This window comes from Mustela nivalis (genome assembly GCF_964662115.1).
Source record: "Mustela nivalis genome assembly, chromosome: 13".
NCBI lineage: Eukaryota > Metazoa > Chordata > Mammalia > Carnivora > Mustelidae > Mustela > Mustela nivalis.
In genome coordinates this window covers 71273176-71296007 of record NC_139032.1, presented here as the reverse complement: position 1 = coordinate 71296007, position 22832 = coordinate 71273176, and the positions used below count along the sequence as shown (strand labels likewise).

At 42.8% G+C, this 22832-nt stretch overlaps 1 protein-coding gene across 5 annotated transcripts in view; it reads right to left on the bottom strand.

The window, feature by feature from the left end:
- The window catches only part of PALM2AKAP2 (PALM2 and AKAP2 fusion), a 448736-nt gene that overhangs the window by 175481 nt on the left and 250423 nt on the right, over positions 1-22832 (bottom strand). For 4 of the 5 annotated variants that reach the window (XM_082696837.1, XM_082696843.1, XM_082696845.1 and 1 more), the window contains one exon: positions 18312-19007. The exons of the other annotated variant lie outside the window; for it this stretch is intronic. In XM_082696837.1, the coding sequence (XP_082552963.1) occupies positions 18312-19007 (696 nt within the window). The remainder of the gene's footprint in view (positions 1-18311; positions 19008-22832) is intronic. 5 annotated transcript variants of the gene reach the window in all.

Below are 22832 nucleotides of genomic sequence, written 5' to 3'. Positions count from 1 at the left end.
ACAAGTATTCTGAGCCTCATTAGGGAAAATGAGCTGATATTTCCATTGACCTTGAAGAGCTACATCTTGTGAAAGTCAAATTAGATAATATATGTTATAAAAATCTAGTACAGTTCAGGGCATTTAATCATTACTCAGTAAATGCTAGTAGACTAGGAAAGTGAATTTGAATAACTGACTTAAGTTAGCAAATTATTTTGTAAAGTACTAGACAATATATATTTGAGGCTTTGTGGGCCTCATGGTTTCTTTCCTGACAACTCAACAGAGCACCCTGGACTATAGGTAAACAAGTGGGCATAACTGTGTCTCAATAAAACTTTATTACAAAAACAGGCAGACAGTCATATTTGCCCCAAGGATGATAGTTACCGACTCCCTCTTCATACCATTCTCAGAGCTGGCTCTGTGGCTCTCAAGGCTGCTGTTACTGTTCCTACTAATAGCTAATACTTTAATTCACCAACACTCCCTAGGCAGTGTCCAAAACACTTTATAAGAGATTTAACCTTCATTACTACTTCATACAGGAAGAAACTGAGGTGCCAAGAAGTGACCATTAGACTTGAGAACTTGAACTCTGAATCATTTGTGTACATGGGTTTAGGCCTTGGGCAGCATCTGCACAGTCTTATGAGTATTGCTTTCTTTCTTTCTTTTCCTTTTTCTTCTTCTTCTTCTTTTTTTTTTTTTTTTTTTTAGTTTATTTTATGTATTTTAGAGAGAGAGAGCTTGAGTGGAAGGAAGGGTAAAGGGAGAGGGAGAGAGAGAATCCTCAAGCCAGCTCCCCTTTGAGCAGGGAGCTTGATCCCAGTAGCCTGAGATCATGACCTAAGCCGAAACCAAGAGTCAGCCACTTAACCCACTGAGCCACTCATGCGCTCCATCTTATGGGTATTTCTTGGTTGTTGTTGGATGAATGTGCATTTGCAAAGGACCTTGTCACCCTCCACCCTCCCTCCCATGCATTGGTGGTAATTATAACTACAGAGCCCAGGCAACAGTGAACCTCCTCCATCAACAACCAAGGACAGCAGGCAAATGACATGGGTCAAGAGCCATGCATATCCTTTCTGAGTCTGTATCTGGCTAGTAAGTACTGAGTTTGATAGTGTTCTGCTTTCTTTCTTTAACTCTTCCTCTTCGTCACATGCCCATAGGAATATGAAGCCAACCGCAAATGGCAAAGAAAAAAGGAAATGATTTGATGTGATGGTCAACTATCCCATAACACTCTGTCTGATCCTTCATAATGGTTAGTTTGAATAAAGAGCCATATTTGTGCCCTGAGCACTGCTCTGCATCATGGGAACTGTCAAAGGATCAATCAAAGGAAGGATTGGTCTCAGGTGTGGAGGTGGCTGACGAAGCAGAGATGCCCATCTGCGTGCCGGAGGTAGCGTGATCATGAGCTCTATCATCCAAACTGGAACACTGTTGACAGTTAGGCTGGGAAAACATGGGCAGACATGGACATAAGGGTCACCTGGGTCAGAGAAACCTTTCTAAGCAGCCACTGGAAAGCCTCTTGTGCCTAAGCAATACTGTTCTGCCTTAGAGAGAAGAGCAACTGGCCCCTTTCATTCCAGTCCATGATCGTAGCTACAACACCATGCAACATTCCTCCTATACCATGTGTTTAGACTACACCAACCTAGATTTAACTGGAAAAAATCAAGAATAGGTCCTGTCCTGAAAGTATGCCTTGGTTACTGGTTCTGAGGAATTAAAGTCAGTTTCCTGGAGTTAAAAACTGGGTCTTGCAATTTGACATACTATGGCAAGTTTAATATAGGGTTAGGTTTATGAAGTAAGTGTCTGATTGATTTTTAGCTATGTGTTCCCAAGAACTTATCTACTGCCTGAGCAGGTACATGCCTGAGCATGTACAGTGTGCATGCTGTGCACTGCACAATTCTAAGGGCACCATTCACATCATACTTTATGTGAATGGAGCCTTCTAGGATTCTGCAGTGTGCAACCTGACAATCATACATGGTAGCCTTGGACTTTAGTCCCATTCCCCATCAGCCAGAACTGGAATACTTCAGCAGTCTAATCCTTAAATAGCTGGTCACCCTCAGTGTGGTGTCTGCTTGCCTACTCACTTCCAAAAAGTAGTGAGCACGTACCTACCCATAATCTCATCCTATGAGACACACAAAAAAAATGTTTTAACAACATGCTCTGCTACTTAACTTTCCTGGCACCCACGGATAGAAGTTTAACCCTTCCTCTGGCCTGACAAGAGAAGATCATGGCTCTCAGTACAACATCATAACCTTCTTTTGGTATTGGAGGGAAACACTAAAACTATAATTCTTTTTTTGTGGGGAGGGTGGGCAAGGACCCTTGTCCCAATTTTCCCTCTGAGTCTTGGGAGCCAAGAGGTGGCATTAAACCTTGATTATGGTTTTTGACTCAGAGTCTGGGTAAAGTTAACTAAGCTGTTTCTGATCCATTTCTGGAACTAGAAAATGAGTCTTTCTAATTTTCTGAGTTTCATCATAGGAACACAGAGAACCCATGTAAACTCTTAGCCACAAATAAGGGGAGCAGGAGGACAGAGGAGGCTGATAGCAATGGAACTGAGACAGACATGGGGGAGTGTAAGACGAAGGCGCTTGAGCTTGGCCAAGCTGATTATGACTTCACAAAATGTGGAGAGGAAAGGGGCTATTCGAGATGTGTACCAGACAGCATGAGCAATGTTGGGGGTGAATGTGGCCAGTGAGGGGCAGGGCTGGGCTCCTGAATTGGAAAGGAGACTTTATGTTAGGAACCAGTAGGAATTCACCTGTGGAGGAAAGGGGAGATGGAGAAGGTGTTACATTTTAGGAAATTCTGACTTTCAGAGAGCAAAGTCTGATCTTAATTCTGGAAGGAATGAATAAAGCATCAACTCTCTGTTCTTATGAAGTTGGGCAGTGCCTTGATGATGACTTGATGGATGCTTCTATAATTGCTATATAGGGGTCTTGGTCTCAGGAAATGACCTGAGAATTCCCATTTCTCCTCCCAACATTCAGCTGGGGGAATTTTCTCCTGAAAGAGGAAAAGACCTGGACCAAACTATCCTCAGCTGAACTTCAGTCAACTAACCCCACTCAGCTGGGAGGTTCTGTGACTGGCATTTTATCTACTGCTTCTAAAGCTCTTTGCATCAACACAAACACACTTATGCTTAGTTAGCGGTCGGTGGCATACTGCAGAGCATACAGACTAAGTGTCCCCAAAGAGAGCTTTGAAGGAGCAGAATGGATTTATTCCTCTCAGATCCAGTTACGCTGGACATCAAGCTAAGGGGCCCAAGGGAAGGAGGCTGTATTTTGCCCAAATCATCCACTGTCTGGGGGGGAGAAGCATTGCCATTCTGTGGGTCAAATATTTAAGGTTCTTTTGGAGAAACCATCTAGAATAGATGAGTAGTGGTGTGTGTCTGCCACACTCACTTCCCATGAGCCTCTAGGTGGGTATTTACCTACTCTCCAAGACTCTCAGGGTCAGAAAAGAGTAGGGCATGAAGATGTTAGGCTTTAGCTCCTAATAAGGCCAGCTGGTTTTAAAAAAGGAATCCAAACTCTTGTTTTCAACCATTGAGGACTGGAAGTCTTGGAAAATCAGGTGTTCCCCCACTAGATTTTACACAGAAGAAAATGACCACCAGATTTCCACTGGGTTGGAAAGACCGGGAAGGAAGGCAGTGATGAGGGATTTTGCCCAGGGCCTTCTCAGAGTCAGGCCAGAGTCACAACAGACTGCTGATGTTTTCATTTTGAAAGGCCAGAGATATCTGGAACTTTTAGAAAAACACCCCTCAGTTTGATGTATTTTTCTATTCTTTTTTCTTTTTCCCTCCTTTCCTTTCCTTCTTCCTTCCGTCTCAATGATAAAGAAAGAGTCTTGATATTAACATCCACCGAGAAGGTCACCCCAAACTGCCTTAACAGCCATCTGGTAAAATTACTCATTTTAAGGAGGAGAAAGTTGGGGCCAAAAGAGGGAAAAGGAGTCTTCTAAGTCACACAATCAATGGCAGAACAAGGACAAAGTCCAGGCCATGGGTCCCTTCACACGAAAAAACGCTGATTTGATAATTTAATGGGGTTTTTTGTTTGCTTTCAAAACAGATCCAAGAAATTAAAATTCAGTGGTTTGGTTGATAAAGAAGTATCATGTCCCACATTTTACAAAGTGAATTGCTCAAACAAAGGAAAGAGAAATACCCATTCAGAAATCTATGCTAGTTTGAGTCCTCTGGTTTTGTCTTATTTTTCTCTTTACCTGATTTCCCTCTATATTCTTTGCTGCTGTGTCTTTTCCTATAAACTGCCTCAAACAGGTTTCTTTTTTAAGGGGAACAAAGGGGGAAAGGGAAAGCAGAAAGAAAAGTTTTTAGACTATTCCTAATAGAAGCCCTACAAAGTAAGTATTAACCTCATTTTACAGAAGAGGAGACTGACTTTTGGTGAATTGAAATCAATTGTCCAAGATTACCCAGCTGGCCAATGACAGACCCAGAGTTTGACTTTTGTCCTGCTTCCAAAGCCTCCCTTTCTTCTTGGTTTTGCAAGTTGAGACAAGGATTCCAGCCTGGACCTCTCCTCTGGACCACTCCTGCCCACCCTGGGTTCCTCTACACTGTTGTTTCCAACCAAGCAGCCCCCATTAGAACCACTTGGGGCCATTTAATAAATATCCCAGGCCTCGCCTACACCAATTATATCAGGATCTCTGGGGCGGGGCCATAGTATGATCCTATTTTTAAAGAACTGTCCCAGACTGTAATGTGCAGCACGCAGGAAAGAAGAAGCAGAGACCTCCAGCATGGCACTTGGTGGGAGAACTCCCAGGCTCTTTGAGAAGCCCAACTAAACCCTACAGGTGGGAATGCATCTCACATGGACAACAGGCTCATTCAGCAGAAGAGGCTAGAGAAGAGAGACTAGACTGAAGAGAGAGGAAAAGGGAAGAGATGAGAAAAGAAGAAGGTGAGATGTCCCGCAAGTTGAGATGGTTCTTCTTCCATTAAGATCTGCTTCATCTCTAGGCCCCAGAATTTTACAGTTTGCATCGACTAAATCCCTGACTCTTCGAGAATTAACCAAGAAGTCGTCCTGCCCAGACGAGCCAGCCCAGCAGTCCCCCTCTATCTGGATACACGCATCTGATTCTGTAACTTTACCCAAGTGAGGGAGAAGGAGCCCAATTAGACCTGGCCTCCGTCAGTGAAAAACTGCTTACGCCAGAGACAGCTCGAGCTGGAACAGATGTTACTTTTGTTTGTTTAAATGATGGAGAGCCTTATGGAGACTTGAAGTTTGCTGCGGTTGTATTCAATTCATTCCTCATGCAAGGCGCAGCGGGACAGGCACCTGGGGCGGCAGAAAGAATCGGAAGTCCCCCCCACCACCCCGGCCCCGACCTGGGTGTGAATACCAGTTCTGTGTCTCTGCTCTCCCTCCCCGCAGCCTTAGCAAGCCACTTTGTATTCCTCACACTAATCTTCAAAGTGGAGAACTGGGATTTTTTTAAGGGAATACAACAGGGTAAGAAGTGTTTCCAAAACTTGAGGGCTAACTGGACACGGTACGTAACACTGAGTCACGGAGTGAGAGAGTTATTCTCAACCATCGGGTTATATGAAAGAGAAGGAGGTTGATTTCTGACAGCTTTCCAGCAGGGCCATTCCCTCCTCTGACAATGAGAGAACTGGTCTCAGGTAACTGCACGAGGAGGCAACAGTAGGAAGCTTGGAATTAATAATGTTGATTCGCTTTTATTTTGACAGTTATTTTTCCTTAAGTTTATTTATATAATTTTTTTTTTTTTTTTTTTTTTTTTTTTTTAGTAATCTCTACACCCAGTGTGGGCCTCGAACTCACGACCTCAAGATCAAGAGTCACATGCTATTCTGCTTGACCTAGTTGGGCGCTCTTAGACAGTTACTTTTTATGGCATGTGCTACCTATTTAAGGCAGGGCTACAAAGCTACATTTTAAGTCTATTTAAGTCAAAGACGTGGGTAAAAAAAAAAAAAAAAACAAATAATGGTCCACAGGTGATATACATACAGGATAAAAATAACTAACGCGGCGTCCCGAAGTCAAAGTTTAGGAAAAACCAAGTTTAAGGTATGTGATGGAATTTCACACGGAGTCTCTGAGTGTAGCTAGGATTTGGGCAGAATTCAGGTAAAGAGGAAACAAGCGAACCTGTTTATGGACTCTGGTTTGAAACCACTCTTTAAGACATGGGATTGGAGACTGCGTATACTGACAGTATGGACGGGACACATCACACCAGCCCTGGACATCATCTCATTTCAAAGTTCCCCTCCAGGCTGACCCACAACCCTGACCTGAAAGAGTAGGTCCACTGCTCATATTTTTAATTCTCAGTGATTTGGGAATGAAAAGAAAGCGAGGAAATACAATTATCATCTTAAATGTGATTAGCCTCCAGTTAAGATTTAAAAAAGAAAAGAAAACACTAGATCACACTAAATTTTTGATGACAAGCCAAGGGAGGGAAGGTCCCCCCATTTCCTCTGTTCTCTGAATTGTCAAACTTCTTACTGATTGCTTTTCTTAATAAGATAAGGGAGTAAACATTAGAGAACATTTCTAGTCCTTGACCATATAACCTCAGGAACATGACTAAAGATCATGAATTAGGAGAGGAGAGAAGACCACATTTAAATTTAAGGATGTGTAGGATTTGCCTCATATTCTCCCTAAGAAGAGATGTGAAGCTCCCAGTACTATTCAACTGTTAATTACAAAGTTTTTGTTTATTTTTTCTGGGAATGAAACTTTATACCAAAAAGCGTATGATACCACAATGTTCTTCAAACATTACGTTTTCATTTAACCTAAGGAAGACAGAGTAGGATAATCCATACACTATCCATTGTTGTAGGAAAAGGACTTTTTTTTCTCTTGAGTTGTAAATGAACTCACCAGCCTTGTCCATCATAATACAAGTAAGTGGGTTCCCCTGTCAAAAAGCAAAAGCACCAACTACTGAGGTTGGTTTCCTGCCCAGAGCCTGTTCAAATTTTTAAATGCTTCTATCAGAGCCAAATCCGAACACAGTACAAACTCTTGTGCTTGCAAAAGAGTTCAGGAGATCATCCCGAGCTCTGGCTCAGCTGTTACCTTGCAAAGGGTAAGTCTCACCTCCCACCTGGGACTCATTTGACCCAACCCTAAAACGAGTGGATTATGCTAGATTAAGGATGTCAACAGGGGCCAGACAGGTGACATAAAGAAAGGAAGCTGACCAGGATTGAGGTAATAGGAAGCAGTGGTGATGATGGTGAATGAGAGCATGGATCCTCTAATGGGGGCAGCCGCGCCCATCAGCTCCAGGCAATTGTTAGCTGGGAAAACAATCGAAGGAGAGCACAAGCCTCTTATCCTCGCTGCTTCTCTAACCTTTAATTTATTCCCTTTTAACATGCTTTTCCTCCCTGACCTTCCCGCCACCCCCAACCCCAATCTTACCAGAGTCTCCTAGACTTAAGCCCTCTGGACCAAGTTTCTCAGGGATGCCCAAGCCACCCTTTGGTCCTCTTGGCACTGGCCTTCAGTCCTACCCTGGGAGCTGGAGCCTGAGTAACCTGGGACATCTTGCTTCAGTTTGTGTGATTCTTTCCCACGGGCTTGATGTTGCCCTAAGTAGTTGGACACCACTCTGTGGCCTTCCAGAGAGTAAGGCTGTCCAACACCAAGGCATGGGGCTCCGTGTATGGAGCTCTTTGCACACCCACACAGCTTGGAGCCTGGTGCCTTCCAGTGCTTCCAGGAGGAGGCATCAGAGAAAGACACCCTGAGTTTAAACGGCCTGACACCCTTCTCCAGGGAAGACTTGCAAGCCTGAACCACGGGGCTGGTGTATACTTATTTACTGTGTAAGCAAGAGTAGAAGAATGTCTACTGTATAGTGGAAACTTGAACAGAATAAATAATAGCTTTGAAACATTAAAAAAAAAAAAAAGAGGCTCTAAAATCTAGAGAAGCTAGAAATCCGTACTTTCAAAATGAGAATTCTCTTAATATTTTTGGCAATGAATTAAAAACTGTTTGAAAGCACTATGCAGGCAAAATTCATATAGCTGTAGACCATATTCAGTCTATGGATAGCTATCTTGTGATTTCTGTACTTGATGATCTCTTTCAGATCTGGTAGCCTGAGCCCCTAAATAGCACATCTTTGCTTTTGTGCGTTGTCCATAAGCAGAGGATTTGATACCACGTAAGAAAAGCAGGAGAGGAGCTGGGGTGCTGGGGAGGTAGTGGTGCTGCGGATGGGTGACCCAGCCTAGATCCAAAGGCAGGTGCCTAACGCCAGCACGGTTCCTCTTCGCTGTTTGCGACACGGGTGATTTAATAATTGTAATAGCAATCCTATCTTCATCATCAACAACAAAATTACCTTCGCTTACTTGGAGATGGACACAGCACTCTTAGAATTTACAGAGTTGTCTGGGCAATTTTGTTAATCCTTTTCCTAAATGGGGATGCAAAAACAGTCAAGCGGTAAGGAACAGAGAAGAGAAGAGCGGGCGATTTCACCCTCTGCTTTTCTTCTGGGATGGAAGCCTGCAAAGACTCCTCCCAGCCTGCAGAGGGCAGTGATATTACAGAGCGTTTGCCTGAGTATGAAGAGGTGCAAAAAGGAACTGGTGCCATTTTGTGGGGCTTTTTTATTTGCATCCATGGCTCCATCCTCCACATCTTTCCTATGTCCAACCTTAGCTGTAACACCTCACATCACTTTCATGACATAGAGACCTCTGTGTAGAAGTAAGTTAGAGCTGGGCTTAAAACTTGTCCCTCCCGCTCCCACCCCCACCCCAATCTGTAGCCCTGCTAGGTTGGGCGAAGTGTTTACTATCTTAGTAACTCAGTTTCCTCAAGTATAAAGGAGAACAATAGCAATGTCTACCTCATCGGGTCGATGTAAGATCATAGGAAATCCTACACACCCAAGGGAAATGCCTAGTTCTGCATTAGTCTCGCTGAACCATGTTCCTTTCGAAGTTCTTACTTTCTTATCTAAATTCCTCCTGCTGTATTTGGAGTTCGGGTCATATTTTGCCCTCTCTGATGGAAAATGATCCCTGGAATAGAATGATCAGTTTAAAGTCTATGGAACTGTCAACATCAGCCCTACTGACCTCCAAAATATCAATTTCATTTGGTTCCATGTAATACAAAAGTAGTCCCAACTCCAAAGAAGGGAAAAGTGGCTTTCATTTTTCTGCTGGTTCTGAAACATACTGGAACAGCCTGTACTCTTTACATCTGGGAAAGGGGAACCCTTCAGTAGCGGGACAAACACTTTCCCATCACATGTAAGATAACATTTGTTATCTACTTCTCGCTTACCAACCGCTTTGTGTACATATCATTTCCTTCAACTCCACAACGACACTGGCCGTGGATAGAAACACACAGCTCCTGGTGTGTCACTGTTAGTGTGCCCTGGCTTATGGGATGTGTAACGTGCCATTGTGGTTCCCCATATGTGCACACACTAAAGAGTATTTCAGTGAACGGAGAGGTAATATAAAGAAAGCCCTGAGTTCACGGCATAGGACGGCTCAGACCAAATGTAGTTCCACAGACATTTGGATCAAATGCTTGAGATACTTAGGGACCACCCGGTTCCTTGTTGCCGACAAGGGTAAGATGTCCTAATACTTCCTCAACTCTCTGTTGGTTGAGAGTTATTCATTTCAGCTTGGCACTTTGAGCTGTCTACAAGGCACCATTCATGCTTCAAACTTGCAAGATAATGTCCATGCATAAAGACATGAAAAAAAAAAAATCCACTACGGAACCCAAACAGATGAGAGCCCCCCGACTGATTTCTCTTACTCCATATCCCCAAAGAAAAAAAATTTCTATGACAGTTCTACAGGTGGTATCACATCTGCCCTTTGTCTGTTCTTTAATATAATACCTTCTCATTTTTTTCTTGGGTACCTGCTATGAGCCAGGCTCCCATGGAGGCCAAGGATTGGCACACTACAAGCCTGAGGGCCAAATCCAGTCATCCAGTCTACTGTCTTTTTTTTTTTTTTTTTTTAATACATAAGGTTTATTGGAACCTAGCCATACTCATTCATTTATGTGCAGTGCTTGGCTACCTTCTGGCAGAGCTGAGCAGCTATGACACAAATCATCTGGCCTGCAAAGTCAAAATACTTAGTATCTGGCCATTTCCAGAAAAAGTTTCTTGAGCCTATTCTGGATAGAGAGGATACAGCAGTAAAGAAGAATAACCAAATTCCCATCTGTCTTCAGGTGCTCCTGTTTCTAAGACAACAGTGCTTGAATGCGTACTGCCTGAGGGGCAGCCCAAGTTGGACCCAGGGGATCACGGTCGATGCCACAGCTAGGGGTTTGCAAGGAACAAGAACAAAGACGACAGGTGTGGAGACAGATGTGCAAGAGCAGGTGAGAGAGAGAAGGTGCTGGGAAAGCAGATTAGTTAGTGTGGAAACCAGCTGGAACAGGCAGGCCACAGGGATGCCCCCTGCGGGGCCCCCCAACCCACAGTCGGGCCAGGAACCCCATGTATCAGAATCACCTGGAGACATGATTAGCAAGGCAGGTGAGCAGGCCGCACCCAGGAACCTGAATGGGAGTTCCAGAGGTGGGACTGAGCTTCCCCCTTCTTGGCAGGTCCCCCCACGTGATTCTGAGGCACACTCCAGTTTGAAAGGCACTGGATTAGGGTTTGGCATTAGCGAGCGGTCGAAGGCGCCCCCCGAGGCAGTCTGGCCTGACATGCACCCGTGGCAGTTGGGGGGTGGGAAAGAATCCGGGCACAGACACTCAGAGGTAGATGCAGTGAAAAGGCAGTTTATTGTCTATTAATACTGTACAGAGGAACAGAGAGAAGCTACAAGTACAGCCCTGGGCTGTCGCTGGCAGTGTTATTTCTGAAGTCGGTTTTTGTTTTGTTTTTCATCCGAAGGAAAGAGAACAGTCAAAGTACACTTCAGGTTACAAAGTACAGCAGCTAGCCCAGCAAGTCTAATTCAGAGTCAGCACGACAGGCTCCCACCCCACCCCCCAACCAACCACAGAAATGGAAATATTTACAGAGATGTCACTCACCCCGAGTGAACTGCTAAAGCTGAAAATTCCATCAACAACCTACATTCACTGAAAAGCTGCATCAGACACAACATTTTCTGGAACCCCTGTGTGATTTTTTAACTTTACTATGTCAGGAGCTTGAGAGGAGGAGAGAATGTTCCAGAACCCCGCGAAGGACAGGACTCTTTCTGCTGGCCAGAATAGGATATCACGGAATTGGTGTTAAAGCTGCACCAGAATAGCTCGGATCAGACATCGCCTGGTGGTTTCTCTGTCTCTAAAGACTGACTGCAAAATCAAGGACCTGGACGCCTCCCCGTCCGCCTCAGCTCAACACTGTGAGGCTCCCGTGTGATAAGAGAAGAGAGCCAAACCGCTCTCCCTTAGCACCTTCAGGCAGTTGCATAGCTCCTGCATTTTGAGAGCTGTCTCCATGACACTGGTGTTCATAGCTGGGCTTGAATTGGGCCTGTTGGAGGGATTCTAGTGATGACAGAATCGAAATGATTTGCATGGGACCCGGAGGGGTTCTTTTTCTTCAGTTGGAGAGAAAGCTTCTGACCTTGCCTTGTTGGAAAAGGCTCTTGGTCTTTTAAGGTCATAGAAAAAGGGCCCGTCTGGGGCAAGGATGCTGTCTGGGAAGAGAATCTAATAGGGGTGGTAAGCAGACTCCGAGGCTTACGCTGTTCTGTCCCTCAGAGGAACAGATGTGGGTGAAGATCTTTAGGAAACTGAGTTTGATTGCAATGGGAACTTGGGAGCTTGGCAGACAATTGGTGGAGGGGGGAAGGATCCAGGAACGCTAAAAATTCAGAATCTCATTAGTGGATAGATAAAGACAATTCTTTCCTGTGTCTTAACTCTGAAAATGTGGTGCAGCACCTTTGGTATTTACAAGGCCAATTATACCTCCTAAGTTTTATATTGTTGGTTTATGGCCAGAGGCTTCTGACGCACCATTTTATCCATATCATTTAAATGTACCATAGTGAGTGGTCCCTTAATCTCCAACACAGGGATCAGTCCTTAAATATGTGAAATATTTGGACTTTGATCATTGCTAGAGTTGCCTTACACTTAAAATGGCTATCCCCTTTCATGAAAAACATCATTATTTATCATTAAAGATGTAGCCCAGAGAGCTATCAAGCTATCAAGACATGGTTTATCTAATGACAGGCATAGAAAGCTTGATCTTACAATATAGGTCTGTTTGGAAACATTGGATTTCATGCAGTGGAGGCACATGGGCAGGCCACAGGACCTTTGATCATGCCTCTCAAGGTCTGGGCTTGTGCTGAAGTCACCAGAAAGTTACCTTAACGGAATGGAGAAATAACTCAATCAAAATTGTTTTCAAACTCAAGCTTCATAATGCATATAGATTTCATTATAAAAATATCATTCCTTAAAAAAATACATAAATGTAAAATATTCCATTTCTAATGGCCACTCCTTACTCCCAGCCCTATGGTACTCATCTTATGAATGGGCACACCTCTCAGTTATGGCTCAATCACACCATTTGAGTCCATCTCTCTTGCTTTCACAAGCTATGCTACTTGTGCTTAAAAATATGCTCCCAGACCCAGAGAGGGGGTCCACAAGTAAGTCCCCATCCCCTCACTGTAAGAAGGACTGCGGAAGATCTTATGCTGTCTATGGCCTGCCCAGGAGTGTCAGAGCGTGACATTCAGACCCAGATGAGAACATAGGAACATGCTTGGTTGCTAGATGGACATAGACAATGTCCAGGCAATGTCCACTGTATTCCCTCTGGGTCTGACCAGCAAGGTTCTGCCTCAAGGCTCCTGTGATGGAATTCACAGCTCTGAAGAGGGCTGGGTAGGGGCGGGGAAGAGAATGTTGTGTTAATACAGCTTTGGAATACAACCTGCATTTTTTTTTTTTTTAAAGGACAGAAAAGAAGAACATAAACAGCAATGCTAAGGCAAACTTTAAAATGGCACATCAGAACTCTGTTTTTGTCATTCATTTGTTCACATCACAAGGCAGATACATTCTGTAAACATACATACCATACAGTACATTAACCATAGGAAAATAAAAGGAAAGCCACCCTGTAATTCTTTTCTTTCTGTATTTTTGTTCTTTCACTCCAGAAGGACTGCCTGAAGTCTAGGGACTTTTTTTTTTTTTATTTATGGTTCATGAAATATACTTTTCTTTTGATAAAAATGCAGTGACTTGCAAAAAAGAGGCCCCGCTCCCCCGCCCCCCCGCTGACCAGGAAGAGGCATTACGGGGAGAAGATGACCATTTACACCTCAACCTATAGAAACTTAGAAAATAGTCACAAAATATAAAAAAGTCATTAATTTTCAGGAAACATTTTGGTTTCCTGCTTAGTAAAAGAGAGCCTTGAAAAACTGGTTTGTTTTTTTGTTTTGTTTGTTTTTTACAAAAGTTAAGGCGGTCCAGATCTTTGATGCAGAAATCCTGCGATCCCCAAAATTACATCTTATATTTTCAAGTTGAAAGCAAGGTTTTGTGATATGGTTCTGACCTTAGGTTAGACTGAGTGGAGAGGGGAAGCAGAGGCCTATTTAAGTCATATAAAAATGAAGGGGGATGGGCGAGGCTGGTCTAGGGATCCCCAGGGAAATTGCCCTTTTGAAACCTTTCAGGATGTAAGTTTTATTTTATTTTTTTCTACATTCAAATAATAAGTATTTTGGTTTTTTTTTTTTTTTAAATGAGAATTTTATCCTAGAGTTCACTGAAACTATGAAAATACAGACACATAATTGCATTGTGCTCCTATGATCACGAAAGCCTGGCTTTTCTTTGTCCCTAGAAAATGCAGGCCAGTATTCCTGAAAAGACCAGAAGAAGGCTATAAATGACCGCTGGCAGCTAGAGTCAAAGAGCTCATCTTGCTGGTTTCTTGGAGCTGGTTTGTGATATATACCACCATCACTCCATTTACCTGCTGGGTTGTAAAGTCCAGCAGGACAAAGGATATTTGCTGGTTCTATCCTCATCAGTGGAGTTCTATATACCTTGATACAAAGTAAACTGAGGAGCTTCTAAAAGATTGCATATTTATGAGGTTTCAAACCTTCTTTGTGGTTCCAATGACTGAAGGTACATGTTGCAAAAATACAACTTAAAACTGCTTGCCTTGGAGGGGTGTTTACTGTAAACAAAGTAACCCTTTGGGAGATGAGACTATCCCCACAAGGAAGGGGCCCTTTGGTGAGCTGAACTCCACAGTGAGTCCATTGACAAAGGGAGATCTGAGCTTCTAGATCTTCAGCAAGAACAACAAACAGTCCTCTGTGAATATTTTGTGTTCGCCTGTGTTTTAAATCGACAGGGTGCTTTGTAAAAAGGAAGAGCTGGTTTAGTGGTTCGAGTTTTGCCTCTGTCACCATATTCCCTCCCTCCGCTTTCGCAACCCTGGTTCAATGGCAGGAAATAAGTGTTCATTTCAAGGGTGTTCAGTGGTCCCTTGAAATGAAGTTCTGAGGAGGCGAAGAGACAGGAGCCGTTTTCGCACTTGGCCTGAATGTTTTGCTCCAGAGAGGTTCCTGCATCTTGATGTTTTCCCCCCTTTTATAAAAAACTTGACCCTAACCAAAATAAAGCATTCTACTTGTATGAAGGAACAAACACATTTATGACCAGGAAGTAAAATGGAGTTGATGGGAATTTAAAGCTGATACATGTATAATTGCAATTCAGAAAGGAGTCAAATCTAAGTTTCCTGAAAGTCTTTGCTCAGGAGGCTGAAGGAAACCATGCGTTGGGTTTGGCCAGAAGGGAATGCCCTCTCTCCTCACCCTCTCTGGTCCCAGTATCAGTGATGTCCCTGGACACTGTCAAATCACTTTTAGAGGCAACTCACTTTGCTTATAAAAGTAATTAATAGAATTAAGGGCAAAAGAGGTACAAGGTAAAAAAAAAAAAAAAAATCCCCTTAGTCTGTCCTATTGCACATCAAAGAAAACAAAGGCAAAGGATATACAAGTCATTGAGATTTGTAAGGATATGTACGTTAAACTTTACCATTTTAACCATTAAAAGATCTTTAATTCAATGCCACTGAAAATCTATTTCTAAGAAATGAAATATCCCTCCTTTCCCTCTTTCTCTTTCCGTTTAAGGGGGAACTGATTATTTAGTTTTAGAAGACAACCCAACGAACCATTGGCTCAAAAAGACTATGGTCTTGCAGCTTCATTACTGGTTCTTTAACTTGTCAGATTATGGAAGCCAGTACCCTGTATTTTTGGAGGGTGTGATACCACACATAATAAAGTTTTTACAGAGAGAATGATGGCAGGGAAGGCAGAACGTTCTCAATCACGACACTGAGGATATGTTCATTATGTAGTTACTTGATGCTGTAGGTGAGATTTTAGGTCTCATCCCATAAAAGTACTGGCTGAGCCTAAATCCTCTATTTTGATAAGAAAAGGATGAAAAATAAGCACATAAATGCCATATTCAAACAAACCACTTCCTATGGCCACATATCATTTTACTAAAGGTAACATGTCTTACTTTAAAGGCTCTAATAATAAGATTTAATAGTAAAATTATAAAGAGACTTCTAATTCATGTAATTTGTTAATTCCTATAATAATAACTGATGAATGAAAGTGCAGATTATCATTGGTCTTTCAGATCTCTTGTGTAGGGCTGCTGTGAAAGGGGCAGATCATTTTCTTCATGAAGAACTAGCTCACTACGGCAGGATGGGTAGAACATTTCTGGGAATTCTCTGTCCTCGAACCAGACTGATTCTGGTTATCAAACAGCAAGCTCAAGGGTTCTACATTCTACCATTCCCCTCACTAACTGTGCTTTTAAAAACTCCTATTGAATAATATTAACCCCTAAGTGAGTAAAAAAAGGTAAGTTATGGTAAACTTTTAGATTGTTTCTTTATTAAATAAATTATTAAAATAATAGATTGTCCAAACACTCAAACTTTTTTCATTTTCTACGTGAATAAGTTTATCTGGCATGTCGTTCTCTTCAACATTTAAAGGAAGCCTAAGTGACCATTGACTGAGGAGTGTGAAGCCGAGTGGGGAGATTTCTAGGCAGCAAAACCAGATGTTATTCCGAGATAAGACAGCAGCCTAATTCAACTGTAGCTGCTTTGGTGAACCTGAGATCATTTAGAGGGAACCCCCTCCACTATTCAAAAGGAAGCCATTGATGGAATCATTTTAGGAGCAGAATTTAGCTCCTTTATTTGTCCCTTCTTGACTTTTTCTGCTTACCCGTTGGTGATAAAATGACTTACTTTGTGCTCACTGAAATATAATTATTTGAGAGAAATGAACTTTTCGCAATAAAAATGTCATTTTCCCCCTTTCCATTTGGAATATAAGTTCAAGCCACGAAACTTAAAATAGTAACAGTTAGATTTAGCACTGAGAAAACTATGTTTAGGACAAATTTAGTTGATTCCATAAAGAAATTCTCTCAAGACTATCTAATTTTTTTTTTTCTTGTCTGCTTTCCACAGAGGTTTGACTTGAGGGAGCATGACTTATTTTATGTTTTTTAAAACTATGTTCCATGGAACATAGATATATTTTGTGAATGATTTGCAATAGTGCTATGAACATCTGGGCAAATAACTTCAGGTTAAGAGATCTCTGTTATTAAAACCAGTTAAAATGTTACATCTTTATTTTATTACTGTATTATTTTTTTACTCTATTGCTTCCCTTTGGTTTTACTATACACCTGGCTGTTTGCTTTGGGAGAATGCTAAGAATTTATTTAAATTGTTCATTGTGTTCTAGATTTAAAAAAAAAACAACAACCAAAAAACTATTCTCTGATGTTCTGAAATCTCCAGAAGTTTAAGAAATATGCCTTAAGAAGCTCCGCTATGTGCCACTCAGCCGGTACTTGTGGAATGAGTTTAAGGACTTAACGTGGAGAAGACACGTCTTTCTTACACATTTTTTACATTTTCAAGCTGATTTTGAAGGGTGGATCAACCTGCATGGTGACATTATGGGAAACATTCTCTTTCTCATGGGACAGAAAGAAAAGAGTCCAGAAGTAAGGCTCTGTAATCAAGTGGGAAGGGGAGATGAACAGGTAAATTCAGTTCCAGCACCGTCCATCCACAATGAAATGGAAGCTTGGCAGCAACCACAGTTGGTCAAAAAGACTGTTCTAGAAATATGGTCACTGCAGAGATACTCCTCAAAATGATCCCTTCGTTGAAAATAGATTAACATGATCAGAAAATATCCGTGAAAAAGAAAACAATATAAAAATTTACATTTTTTTTTTTTTCTGAGAGAATAGAAGCAAGGCTCATGGATATGCCTAAGTTTAGAGATTACTACGAATGCTCAAAACAATGTTTGTTTCATGTCCTTAGAAAATTAAAAATGGTGCTTCGTATATAAAGGGTCCATCAGGTAAGCCACAGAAAGAGACGGCTGCTGATGGGCGGGTTATGGAATCAGTCCCTACATTTCAGCTGTGACAAGCACTGGGTTCCTTTTCTTTTACATCAACGTCATTTCAGTTTTAACAGATGGAAAGTCATAGATGCACAATACTGTAATCTGGAAGCTTATGTAAGGCAGCAAAAAGCATCACCCTAGATTGAACAGACTAAGTATAAGGTCCACTTTTGGCCACGCTGGCAACCAGCGAGAGCCCACAGCATTTTGCCACACACGATATAAAAGCAAAGATCCACAGCAAGGGAGGCAAGTGGGAAGTCAGCGACGTGGTGATGTGTGACTACATTATAGGAACACGCTACAACAGGAAACCCCCAGGGCCACGGGTTCGATTCCAGTCAAGTGAGTTAAGGCTACTATAGAACTGGCTGATGTGGAGAGTCCATTCCAATCGAGCAGTAAGAAATTGATTCACTCTTGAAGACACAAGGAAAGGTTTAGAGGAAAAGTAAGTTCTTGGAAAGAATGAAGCACACACATGCACGTTGTCTCTCAGGTGAGGAAACTGGAGAAAAATGAAAGGGGGACAAAAATAAGAGAGACCCAAGCAATCCAACTGCAAGGCAAGGCAGGTGTTTGCTTCCAGCTGACAGTATTGCCGTTAGCGGTACAGTGAGGTCTACGGAAGTGGTGGAGAGCCCAGAGGCTGCCCGGAAGAAAAGGGAAGAAAGAAGTGGTCACATGACAACACAGCATTGACAGCGCTTTTTCTTTTGGGTACCTGGGGCTGGCTCTGTGGCCAGGCTCTCTTCTTTCCCTTCTGGGGATGAGGGCTCTGTGGTGTCTGAGATCGGCCTCCCGGACACAAGCTCGGCTGCGTTCCCATCGATGGTGGACACGTCCGTCACGGTCTTCTCCCTCAATGACTTCTCATCGTCTTCATCAATGAGGACCAACTCCGCCTTGATGGTTTCGTCATAGCCTAGCACCTTCTTCGTCTCCTCTTCATCTTCAATATTCTGGTAGCCCATGAAAATCATGGTGACTGGCTGATCCAAGTTGGCCTCGGGCCCTTCTGTGCTGGGGGCTGGGGGCTGCTGCCCTGGGGTCCCAGAAGAATGATCCTTCCTAGACTTATGTACCATTTCTAACTTGGCTTCCTTGCAGAGCATGGGCTCCTTCGGGTGGCCAAGGCTCCCATCTGCGATCACAGTTCTTTCTGACACGTGCCCTCCTCTGAAGCTTGATTGTCCCGCCTTCTGAATAAGTGCTTCTACATCCTTTGAGCTTAACGTGTGCACTCCATTTTCTACCACAGTGCCTCCCGAGTGCACCTCATACACTACTTTGGTACCATCATCATAGACTTTGACTCCTCTCTGATGGACCCCCTCTGGGCCAATGGTGGATGCAGAGAGAATCTTGGTCTCTCCTGTTTGTTTGTCTTTCTCCACATTAATTTCCATGGCGTACACAGCTTGAATGAAAACAAGAGAAAGGAAGTGCATGTTACAACAAAAAAAGCCAGTGAATGGTTAATTGCCAAACAGACACCAAAAAAAGGGCTTTGTGCCCTTTCTAGTCTAACTGCCAAGCATCTTGAGTGTTAGAGTGAGTGCACAGTGTGGACAAAGGTGGTTATAAATGTGTTTGCACACAGCAGCTTACTGCACCGGGAAGCCAGATGTACAGAGTTGCCACATCTCACTGGCACTTACACTTCTAAGGAAGATCTGCTAACGTAAGACCACAAGCGACCATGTACATCCCTTGTAATGAATTTCTGGGAGGCTGGCACACATGCAAGTTTATTTTGATTGACAGCTTACCCGAGGCTTATAGACAATTTTAAAGGTCCTGGTTAAGAAGCATTGTAATTCCAAAATCTTAAATCTTTTTTTTTTTAACTTTTTCACCAAGTGGTCTACTGTTGTTTTTGTTTTTGTTTTCTGCATCTCCTTTTACTGTGAATGGAGAATATGCAAAAGATTTTGCTGGTGGGGCATTGCTATCCTCCACTGTGCTTTGAACTAGGCTGTCTACAGGAACTGAAGCTACAAACCAGTCAAGGTATATGCTCTGAGACTACTTCAATCACTGAGCTGCGTTTCTGAAACAAGGACTAGAAAAAGAACAAGACGGAGGTAGCAGCATCCCATAGCAACTGGAATTGGAGGACGATGATCACAAAAGGCTTCTTGCTTTGGCCATGCACACAGCGCCAAATCCTCGTGATTCTGCCCCATACCATCTTTCTTCTCAGTCACCTTCTCTCTCTTCCACGGCCACTACTCAATCTGAGACACTATTTCCTCTTCCCTAGGTTACGGTAAGGGCTTCTTCCCAGCTCCCCCCGTCCACTCTAGCCTTCTCCAACTTATCCCAAATCTTGCCACCAATCTGGGCTTCCTAAAGACCTGCTCTCTCCTGTTCTGTAGTCTTGTGTGACACTCCAGCCTCTCCAATCTGTTACTTCTGAGGCTCCCTCCGAGGCACACATTCTGGATGCTTAGGACACCAAGCAAGCGTTGTTCCCAGGAAGCCAACCGGCCCGGGGCACGCTTTCCTTAGATGACCCAGGGGTTACTTCAAACTCCGCAACTTCAACACCGAACTCACCTTCTCTAAAGACTACCCCCTAGTCTTCTTGGTTTTCAATAATACCAGTACCACATAGTCTCTCGAGCGAGAAGCCTCAGAATCACACCTGATTTGTCCTTTTCTTCCTAATTTCATCCACAGCCAAACTGTTGTGAGCCACTAATTCCACTTCTGACCTCTCCCCTTGCATCTCCTCACGACTCTTCTACTGCCCCTGCCTCAGGCCAGGCCCCCCCTGCTTTCTGCACAACAGCTTTGCCCACTTCCACCTGCCCCTTCTCAGAGCAGGGGGCAAAGGTAGTCCAAAACTTGTTCTGAAAATACTATAAAAAGGAAATGGGAGGGAGGGAGGGAGGAAGGAAGGAAGGAAAAAAAGAAGGAGGGAAATTTAAGAAAGAGAAAAGGAAAAAAGAAAAAAAAAAACAAAGAATAGATGACAGAGACCATATGTGGTCCACAATGTCTAAAATATTTACAATCAGGCCACTTATAAAAAAAAGTCTACTGGCTCCACTAACCTGTGCTCCATCCAGCCCACAACACCTTCTTCACAAATGCTCTGTGGGTTCCTGCATCTATATAGGACAAACGCCAAACTTCTTAGCTTGGCATATCATTCCCTTGGGAATTTGTCTGCAACTTCTTTTCTAGCCTTGTCTCGCAGCCCCTCCCATCCCACAGTCTGCTCCAACCGTAGCAAACTTTGCTCTATTCCCAGAACTCAGCATCCTTCCCTACCTGACCTGCCTTTCCCGTGGGGGCATCTCGGGTTATGATTGCCTTTGAGTCCCTACCTCTTTTTGAATAACTACATGTTCCCCAAGGGTGTTAAGAAGATCCAAATGATCATTTCAACTCCCCCCCCCCTTTTTAGCGTAATCAAATAACACCACCTCACACCTAAACTTTTCCTGCTTTTAAGATTTTCTTCTCATGAACTGGCTTTCCTTTCAGAGTTTCTATCCATCCAAATAGGACCTATCCATCGATGCGATGGCCAGCCAGCCAGCTGCCTCCCCACTTTCAGAAGGTTTCTTTGGTCCTTCCATCTCCAAGACTTCTCTCTCTTCTTAAGCTCTCTGAACACTTCCAAACCTCTCTGAAGTCACTTAACACTTTCCACTCAGGGGTATAATCATTTGTGGAAATGTTTTATTAGCTCCCTGGATTTTTAGGATCCCTAAAGGTGAGTTTTCTGCCTGACATCTTTCTACCATTCCCCTACCCACCAGCACCTACCTTAGAGCCTTCTGTCTACACGGTACCTGATCTACAAATACCGGTGAAATAAATACTACTAATTGAAAAGTCTACTATCTAGTCACAAAGACTTTGTATAACATGACACCAATGAAAAGGTACACACAGTAATTAATGTTTGAACTGGTTAGAGAAACAGCCATGATACTATTTCATCTGTTGGGTAATAAGATACAGTCCGTTCACAGTTAACACTTAACTAAACAGATTGTGAAGCCAGATCCAATGCTTGATTTTCCTTATGTCCGTTTTGAAAGTTTCACTTATTCAACACAAAGATCTTGAGTTTCCTTCAGTGACACAGTGAGAGGCCAACCGATATTTGTCACGGAAGTACATGGGCTCACACAAGGATGGTGACATCAAGAGAAATATTTGTCTCGGTTATTTCCTGATTTCCCACCAAGTGTGTCACCAGAGAAACAGACTAGGCATTTAAAATTGTGTGTGGACTCCAAGGTTTGTTCTTTAAATATGGCACTTATATTAAAATGCACAGTTTGGGGGTTAAAGTATTATGTCCTATCACTATTAAAACACTCATGGGACATATTTATAAATAAGGATGATGCTAATGTTTGCCAGTTATAGGTACAATATCTAATTATTCCCCAAGCATCTAGTAATATGTGAACAAAATGACACACTGATCTGTTATCAATACAGACTATGGAGCAAAACATGTCTATTTTTAGATCTATATGTGATCAGGTACAAATTATTAGCATGGGACTCTTTGGAGATGTCCTTCTTCTTCTGCCCACCAATGAGAACGCTGTCATTGTTGGTCCACTTTTCCTCTCTCCACCATCCTAACCCCCAACCTTCATTTTGTCTTTGCCTGTTTCCAGAATCAGAGACGAGACAGAAAGGGGGGTGAGGGGGAGTTCTATGCTAGAACACCTGAGTAGATGCACACAAAAAAGAGCGGAGAAGCAAGGAGTTCAGTAGGAGAGGGTGTAAAAGCTACATGGGCTGTGGAAAAAGAGGGTACATTTTTGTGGTGGTAGTGGAGATATGGGGAATAAAGAAAAGGACAAGTGAGAAATGCTTCTGGGTGGGGATATGAATTGGAGTCCTTATAATATCCTTCAGGAAAAACAGGTACAGAACAGAATTCCTTTTTTAATGTTGTGTTTTTGTTTGTTTGTTTGTTTTTGTTTCTGTGTGTGTGATTTTAAACCATATTTTGTTAAATGTGACATGGCTCTAGGACTGAACCACATGGGTCATGGTTTCATTAGGGTGACATATTAGTATTTGTATTTACATGTTGTACACTGTTTTTCAATATTTCTAGAATATGGGAGTAGAACATCGTTAAGACATTTTGCCAATAAGATAAGCCTGAATACATTATGCCATAAAATATCACATCCATCCATACTCCCCCCCCCCCCCAGGTAAAACAAGGCTTCAAAGGAAACAGATTTTTAGCAGA